We start from the raw sequence: 9,305 nt of genomic DNA on the forward strand, positions 1-9,305 counted from the left end.
GGAAAGAGTCATGGTCTGTTGTTGTAGCCTAGTGGTTACAGCACTCTGGGAGAAGGATTTCTGGTCCTTCCTCCCCCCACAGTTTATTTTCTTCCCACCCATTCTGGATATACAACTACCTGGTTTTGTTTAGGAACAGCAAATCCTGTATCTCTAAGGGGTTAGACTACTGAGAGCTTTTTTCAGCTTGATCATAGAATCACAGAAAAGTAAGTTTGGAAGAGACTTTTGGAGCTCATTTAATCCAATTTCCTGCTCAAAGCAGCATCACCGCTATCCAAACCATCCCATACAAGTCCAAATTTGGCAATCAGCCTGGCCCGGAGCTGGGGGGCAAGACCCTCTAACCAGAAACCTCTGGTTTTAGTCCCAGCAGGAGCTCTGGCACATCCCTGGCTGCAGCCAATAGCCAATGCTTTTGAGGAAAGAACAGGGGGGAGAGGGAGGAGGAACAAAAAGCCAAACCCTGATACCTGTCACAGGAGGAAAAAAAAATTCTCTCTCAGCCCCACGTGGCAACCAGCAGAGCCCAGAAGCCTGGGACAAACCAAATACCCTCCATTCTGCCCTGCAACCTGCGGACAGCAAACATAACTCACCCATCACACCACCCTCTTACTAGACAGCCAAAACTCCCCTTTCCGTATCCCCTCCATAAACCCGTCCCAGTTCCTTTAATCTTCCTTTGTAACTAAGTCAGTCGTGGAGCTCTGCTTCATTCCCCTGCTTCTGAGCCTGGTCCTCTCCAATATCCACGTGCTCAGAGCTGCCGAGCTCTTCTTGTGATCTCCCAGTTGGGGGTGGAGCGGGTGGCAGGGCTCCTGGGCTTCCAGCTGTTGCTCCTTATAGAACACTCCCCACATAGCTACTCCTAGATCACCCCTGTCCAAAGGTAATACCACTTTTGGATGAGACTATTATGTTTGGTAAATAAAAGACAATTATATATTGCATACCTGTGCAGGCTATGGAAGAAAATCAAACACATGAAGGCTCCATAATTAGACACAGACTTTTACGTTAAATGCCAAATTAAAATTTTAAAAATGTGTCATTATTTAACCTAAAAAGCTAATTAGAAACAAACCTCTGAAAAGGGAATATGGAAAGAGAAAGCCAGAACAGACTTCGCAGTTGTGCCCTTAACCTACATGCAACTAACCTTCATTCTTCATCTTGTCAAAATAAGCTAGCTTGGAGGCAGCATAAATTGTTTTGGAGGACTGCAGTGCACCAACTACAGCATCCATCAGGAGGACATTAGTCAGCGCTTGATGAATATAATGAGGATCCTAAAAATGAAAAATGTGATTTTGACTTACTTGTCAATCATTTCTCTAATACACTTCCAGCCTCTATATTCACTGTAGGGATCTCTTTGCACTAACACCATATTTAGGCATGCATTGGACCAGTATTCAAGACACTTACCAGAAAGGAAAGTTAGTAGAAATGATAAAATAAAATTTCCTATTAAGAAGTCCCATAGACTATTCTGTATACTAGGGATTTTGCCAGCAGTAACCTAAAAAAAGGTAAAGAAATGCATACTATTTGTGCTTCTCTTGTGTTACTGTGACAGTCTACAAGATTTTTCCGCTAAAGGCAGCATTAGCTGGTGCCATATGGTCTGGCTTACAATGATGAAAATACCAACCTTAAACCAAGTGGCCACGTTGCCTATTTCCTCGTAAAAGGCTAAAACTCTCTCGGACCAGAACAGAGACCTCATCTTTGGGAAGTGTGATCTGAACTGATTCCACAGACTTCTAGCATGCTTTGCATTTTGACTGTTACATGTATTTGAATTCTGGATCAAAAAGGTATCCAGAAACTTAAGAGGCAGAGAACTGCTCCTTAAATGCCAAAATTTCTTAGACACTATAGTTACTGTATGCTATTTATTCATCTTGGATCTTTACCTTCTCTATTACTCCAGCAATTACATTAGAAATGTATTGGCTCCCAGATCACTGCACAATTCCATGTTTGTATGCTCACAAAATCTGTGAGCAAACAAAGAAAAAAGCCCCTACGGCTGACAGATGATAAAAGGAAAATTTGGCAGTGTATTCAGAGAACTATATTTTGAATTATTTCTACACAATATCTCAAACTACTATCAGTGTTAAACAGCAGCAAAGAATAAAATGACAATGTAGTAACAAGATCTCTATATATTATTCTGTTATCTCTTTATTGAAAACTGGGAAACAGTACAAGATTTTTAAAGCATTATTAAGTATGTCAGGCATGTCAAAAATCACCTTATGCCCCAGACTGGATCCAGACTGCAGGGCTTCTTGCTGGCTGGATCTGGCCTGGGACACACAGACATTGCCGTGGCAGTGATAGCAGCTCCAGCTCTGAGCTCAGGCCCAGAGCACTCCGTGGCAGTGACAACTCTGGCCCAGAGCACATGCTGGCAGCTCTAGCCCCTGCCATGTGCTGTGTCAGACCTGGAGCTGCCACCATCGCATGCCCCATCACTGCAGCAGCTCCAGCTCAGGCTCCGGCATGGAGCACTCAGCGGGGTCCAGCAGTCGAGGAAGTAGGGCTGCAGGTGTGGTGACCATCTAAGTGGACAAAGTGCAACCATGGTCATTAGCTCTCACTTGCCCTACTGTCACCGACTGCCATTCTGTGGTGATCCACACTCCCTGCCCGTGCTGGCAGTCTGGTGGGTGGGCCAGACAGTAGTTCCATGCCAGATCTGGGCCATGTGTTTGACAGCCCTGAAGTACATGAAAGCAGAAATAGTCTGAAGTACATGTTGTGTAGTTCAACAGAAATGCAATATTCATACCTTGTGATCATCTGACATTTTTTTCCCGGCCCACATTTCTTTCACCATTAGATGCCACAGATCACACTCTGTTTTAAGGTTAGCTTCAAAGATGTCCTTTTTGGATACTGTTTTAATTCTCAAAGTGGGTATTCTCAGAACAAGGAAAGCTACAGTAGTACTCTTCACTTCCTGTAAATGAAGAGAAGCAATGCAAGGAAGTAGAACAGAATCACAGACCGGGTGCTGTACCCCCGAAAGTTGAGAACCTCCACTCTTCCTAGCCAAAGCAAATTCTTTTATTGTTGGTATATGCCAGGGCTATCTGTACACCCCTGGGAGCCATATACCCCTGGGTCACACACCACAGCAGGGCACCCTCCATGCTGTACCAGTACCTAGCGTTGCACCAGGTCCGTGGATGCCCACCAAGCTGCCCAGCTACAGGCTCCCTTAGCCCTGCAGGCTATGCCACCCAGCCCCCAAAACTGGCGAGGGAAGCAGAAGCTAGGGAATGGATGGGGGAACCAGAGACTGGCAGCAGCAGCAGCTGGGGGAAACAGTGCCTGGACTAGGAGCCCAAGGCTGAAGGTGTACCCCTCAGGAGCCAGATGCAACCCGCAGGCTGCCAGTTGGAAAGCCCTGGCATATGGAAATACCGCAACATGTTCTCTAATCCGAGTTTATGAAAAAAAAATGCTGATCTGATAGACATGCTCATTTTACGATCATCCTCTTCCCCTCACTCTGCATCCCTGGCTTTCATGCAGCTGTATCTTTCCAAGAATCTATACTACAAGCTCTAGGTTAGAAACTTTTTATTTATAGTTGTGCAGCACCTAGCACAAGTGGGATAGCAATCCTTAAGGGCCCCTCAGAACTCAGTCTCTAAGGCTGAAGTGTTTGTTTAATCATTGATAGCCTTTTTTGGTGCATTTCCTACAGCTGTACTCATGCTTTGTGTAACATTCATCAAAGTTCTCAGCTTATGAGACAAACTGGCTAACAAAACTGAATCTGGCCTATGTTCATAATCATATAAACAGTGATAGCAGTTCCCCTTCATGCTCACCTCTATATCCCGGAAAGTGGAGATCTCTACATAGCCAGGCCGTCCTCCTTCAGTCAAAAGGAACAATCGCTTCTGGGTCATGGCGATTTTTCCAACACCGTAGTTAGTTTTAACTGAGCAGGATAACTTGTACACACATTCATTTTTATCTAAGTACTCTATTACAGCGGGTGGTAAATTAACTTCTTGAACCTCTGCTTCTGTTTCTTTCCAGTAGTTGTAGAAATCTCTAAAGGTTTCAGGATCAATTTGCTTCTGGTGTCCTTAAAATATTTTAAATGGTTTATTATTAGAAGTCATCATTCAGGATTTAAATAAGGAGATCAAGGATACTATGGGTTCAATCATACCTTTAGGGATAGCTTAAGGGGTAAGCAATGGGTGGCATATAATGTGCCAAAAGCAGCCTGAGGAAGTGTTTCAGAAGAATAATTCCTTCCCTGAGGTAGCAGAAGTACTTTATCTTTGGTCTATTATACTACAGACCTCCACCTGCATCGCAGCCTCCCTATCTATTCAATCCAAGGAAGGCAGGAATGAGCAGCTACACTCTTGCTCCTTGCTTCCATAAATCCAGCCAGAGATTTTTATTCTTTTGCTAAACCTGATAACTCTTCGTGAGGGCTTTCAAGGTCTTTATTCTCTCAAGTACAACTAAATCATGCACTTACCAAAATGGGGATAAGAACAGCAATTACAAGCAGCAGTCACTAATCTGCAGACCCAAATTTTACAAACAAATTTGCCAGTATCACTTCTAATCTGCAGTTTCATAAAACCAATTTGTTGTGGACTATTTCAAATGGAAGGGAAAGATGTTACACCTTGGAAACATAACCCTGAACTTTTCTTTTACAAATCTCTGATGCTCTTTTTCTGGAGAACTTAGGTCCAGAATCTGAATGGTAGTGGCTGTCTTGAACAGACTGCTAAACTTGCCATACTATTTACTTATAAGGATACACTTTCCACTGGGGCTTATAGATAGGACTGCACTGATTTTATCTGTAATCTAAAAAGCTAAAACTAGAACATTGTTGGATGAATAAAGGTTAGTACAAAAAACGAATGCAAAACATGCTTCTACAGCCAACGGAGGGAGGCCTGCAGCTGTTCCCATAGACACTACTTTGTATCTTGGGCAGTGGTTCAGGAATATGGCATGGAATCATATTGTTCTGCAATTATCCCAACTCAGTTAAGACTGTCAATAAAGTGGCTCTTCATATACTCTGTAGAACTGCTACACTGCACAACCAGAACATGAGGGTACGTCACCAGGGCCCCCAGTTTAAAAAGGTACTGTAGCACGATACTAATTTTGAGTGCATAAGTAGTCCCATTAAATAATTTGCTCAGTTATGGATTAAATACATTATGACGTTATCATTGTCCTCAAAAGTACAGTGCAATTGATCGACCGTGGTAATAGGTCTTGTGTTCATGAAAGTTACAAATATTTTAATGAGAATTAAAATTCTCCAGCACAGATTCACATGCAAGTTCAATACACACACACACACACACACACACACTCTCTCTCTCTCTCTCTCTCTCTCCCCCCCCATATCAACACACACACTTCCTACAGACTGAGAAACATTGATTAAAACAAGAACAGAAACTTGAAACCAGAGAGCTTGCATTAGTTAACAATCCAAGTAAATATACATGACAAAGCAGACAAGGTTCTTTGGGTAAATGTGATATCTTTTATTAGACTAACTAAAGAGTCGAAAATTTGTTCTTTGCAAGCTTTTGGGTACAAACTGTTGGTACCCAAAAGCTTGCAAAAAACATTTTTGCCAACTATTAGTTGGTCTAATAAAAGATACCACATTTACCCAAAGAACTTTGGTCTGCCTATGTCCTTAGATGAGTGGTCTCCAACATTTTTAGGCTGGAGATCACTTTCAGAATGTAAGAGGAACCGAAGATCTACCCTCCCCACCCAGCAGGTAAGTCTGTGGGGAGGGGAGGGCAGATCAAGGCCCCAGCCCTAGCCCCATTCCCTCCTTCACTGCTGGGGCCTCGATCTGCCCCCACTCCCTCCCCAATGGTGGTGAGGGAGGGGCAGGCCCTGCACAGCTGGGGCAAGGAGAGGGACAGAGCTGCGAGCAGCTCATCCAGGGAGCATGAGGAGCGGAGGCAGCACAGCCTGGGAGGGCACAGGGCGGCATGTACCCCCAGAGCTGCACACGGCGTGGGGCGGGCTGGGGCCAGGCCAGTGCCAAGCTCTTCCCAGCCAAGTGGCTGCGGTGCTGGGAGTAGAACTATGAGAGGGGTGTCCCTGCTGCCAGTGCCACCGCCGTCCGCACCGAGCACAGCGCAGGCCAGGCCCGGCACAGCCTTCCAGCCCACAGCTGCAGCCACCCGCACCCAGGTCCTCAGGGGGAGGGGATGGCTGCGCCAAGCTGTTCCTGCCAGGCCTGGCCCGCACTGTGCTCAATGGCAGCGCTGGGGGCAAGGGTTGTGGGGGCTACTGCCTCCTGCCCCCTTGTGGCCCCACTCCCAACGCCGCTGCTGCTGCCACCCAGTCTGAGTGCAGCCCAGCCAGGAAGAGCCCCGTGCTGCTGCCCTGTCCCCAGCCCGCCCCACGTGCAGATCTGGGAGCACACCCCCCCTCCGCGATGAGCCACTCGCAGCTCCGTCCCCTGCCCTGCCTGTGTAGGGCCTGCCCCCACTCCCTACCTGCAGCCGTCAGCACTGCCCCGTTTGGGTGGGGGAGGCCATGTGCCCCCCTGATCTGTGCACAGTGGAGGTGGCTGCCGCTGCAGGCTGAGCTTTGTGCCCCAAGCCCCACTGCACGTGCCCCCGGGACTCCACCCCTTCCTACCCCCACTGACTGACCTGCTGGACTGGAGGGGAGGGAGGAGGCATGCACACGCGCACACACACGCATGCTCAGCCCCCGCAGCCCAGGATCCACCGGTCGATCACGAGTGACCAGTTGGTGACCACTGCCTTAGACCACCATGGATACAACCATCAGTCAGGGCGGCTAGGATCTGGAACCAACTTCTAAGCGAAGTGGTGCTGGCTCCTACCCTGGGGGTCTTTAAGAGGAGGTTAGACGAACAGCTGGCCAGGGTCGTTTGACCCCAGTACTTTTTCCTGCCATGGCATGGGGTCGGACTTGATGATCTGCTCAGGTCTCTTCTGATCCTACCAACTATGAAACACCCCTAAAACATGACAAAGCAGATATTCATTAAGACAACACACTCTCTCTTCCTACCTACTGTTAAGGCATCAAATAGCCGATGTATTGTTTCAATATCTTTGACAATCCCCGATTCCTGGATTCGCTTCACAAAATCATCCAGTTGCATGTGTGTTTTTGGCAATTCAAAGTTTTTCACATGGTCATCTACTTTGGTCATTTCTCTTTGTTTTTCCATCACTTGACTGATCAACCTCTTCAGCTCTGGTTTGCGATCTGCTTGGGAACGTTCAGAAGGCGGCAAGGTTTCTATCATTTTCCTCACAAGATCAGTAGGGAAGATCCTTATGTCTGTTTTGTAGAGATTCTGGAAGTCTGAAAGTGCATTCAGTAGTTTTCCTTCTGTCAAACTAATGAGCCCCCGAAGATAGAAGTACCTTGCAAGCAATGCTGAATTATCTGGTGGCAAGTTGCTTATAGTTCGGCTGAGGTGGTTGATAAAGTCTGTGTAGTAGGAGTGGACGCACTGGCTCACCAAAGGGAAATGAACTTCTGGGATCCTGAACATACTAACTGATTTAGGTGAGAACTTCCTGGCTGAAAAAGAATAGAACAGTGCAGTGCCAGGTGTAAGTGAATAAAGGTCCAACTATATTCAAAACAATCAGTATTTATATAAATCAAATCAAATCCCCCTCCAACTGTTCTCCCCCAAGATCACATCCCGATTACCCCTGCATGTGGTCTGAACCTCAGGCAAGGCAATATTTATGCCTGTGATAGAACTAACATGTTAAACCATGTCTTTCTGGCTGCCATAATATTTGCATTAGTCCATCACTGTTCAGCAAGATACTTTAATAAAATGTGCTTCCCTTCAGGCACACGGTGACTTCAGTGGGATTTGCTTTACTAAGCAAAGGTAACCTTACCACATACCTAAAGGTACTGCTGAATTGGACCCAAAGAAAGAAAGGAAGTGTTGGTATAGGTACTGAGGGAAGATAGCTTCACAGCAGCAGTCTAAGAACAGACAGACATTCAACCTCTTCATAATGGGTATCAAGCTGTTTTAACAACAAGCATGCTACAGTTGGGGGCATGCCCAAGTGGCCCAAAGCTCAATAATGCAAGTAGCTACGTCAGGACAATTCTTGGTACCTCTTCCTGACTGTCACAGTGTTTATGCTGGGAGGACTCTAAGGATTCGGCCCATAACGGCAGCGCACACAATATGGTACAGATTAGGTACATTTTTCCCCCCTTACCTCGCTCTGTCTCTGCTCTTCGAAGTGAGGAATTCTTAATAGGGTTATCCTGGGACTTGATATCTTGCAGATTGGGCATGCTGATTACCATACGCCTACTAATCATGTAGTGAGGATTAAATCGTTTTGAAGTCATTTTCTCCATAGTTGGTCTTCTTGGGCTATCAAGCATCAAATTTAATCTGCAGAAAAGAATTTTCCACATATTGTACAATACATCAGTGTAAGTGGAGATAACAAACACCAATAATAAAATTATTATGTGTTAGTTTATATTACACTAGTATCTATCATTTTACACTGCTCCGCAGTACGGTCAGTTTACATCTGGACCAATACACCTTGTTCTTCTGCAGTAAACTTCATATTGATGCAATACTAGCCAACTGCCTAGCAACAATAACAGGCAGGGGGTGCGGGCGGGGACAGAGGCCTGCTTCCGGCTCCCCCCAACCTTCGAGGCCAGGCCCGCTCGCCCTTTCCCCCCAAATCCGCTGCGGGGCCGTGCCTGGACCCCTACCCTCCCCACCACAGTTTGGGTGCCAGCCACTCCCCCAACCTCCCCATTGCCTTTTCTGGGCTGGGGGGTGTGCCCCCCCCCCCCCCCCCCCCCCGCCCGCCACGCCTGCCGCAGCCACGTTGGGCTGGGCCTGTTGTCCCGCCCCATCGTGGTGGGTCATCTTTTCCCACTGGGCCTGCCCCTCCACCCTCTCTGCCACTGATTTGGGGCTGGACCAGACCCGGTGTGCTCCCCCCGACCCTCCCAGCCACCGTTTCAGGACTGGGCCCACTTCTCCTATCCCCCTACCCCGCTTCATCGGCCCATGTCTGCTGCTTCCCCCGCCACCGCAGCGCACTGGCTTCTCCCCGTCAACCCCACATCAGGAAGGGAGCAGCATGGGGAGGGCACAAGGCCAGCAGTGCTGGCCTCAGGGCCCCCCCCTTCCGCATTCGCTGCCTGCAGGGAGCCGGGGGGCAGGGTGCTCCCCACTTCACTGCCACCTCCAAGGAGTAAGG

The 9,305-nt window shown here is 47.4% G+C and overlaps 1 protein-coding gene across 2 annotated transcripts in view; it reads right to left on the bottom strand.

Annotated features, from left to right (window-relative positions):
- The window catches only part of DENND3 (DENN domain containing 3), a 61,975-nt gene that overhangs the window by 13,161 nt on the left and 39,509 nt on the right, over positions 1-9,305 (bottom strand). For both annotated transcript variants that reach the window (XM_006016437.3, XM_014524319.2), the window contains exons 12-16: positions 8,289-8,470; positions 7,096-7,617; positions 3,858-4,120; positions 2,807-2,977; positions 1,163-1,292 (exon numbers count right to left, since the gene is read on the bottom strand). In XM_006016437.3, coding sequence (XP_006016499.1) covers positions 1,163-1,292; positions 2,807-2,977; positions 3,858-4,120; positions 7,096-7,617; positions 8,289-8,470 — 1,268 coding nt within the window. The remainder of the gene's footprint in view (positions 1-1,162; positions 1,293-2,806; positions 2,978-3,857; positions 4,121-7,095; positions 7,618-8,288; positions 8,471-9,305) is intronic.

Source organism: Alligator sinensis, unplaced genomic scaffold, assembly GCF_000455745.1.
Source record: "Alligator sinensis unplaced genomic scaffold, ASM45574v1 scaffold721_1, whole genome shotgun sequence".
Classification (NCBI taxonomy): Eukaryota; Metazoa; Chordata; order Crocodylia; family Alligatoridae; genus Alligator; species Alligator sinensis.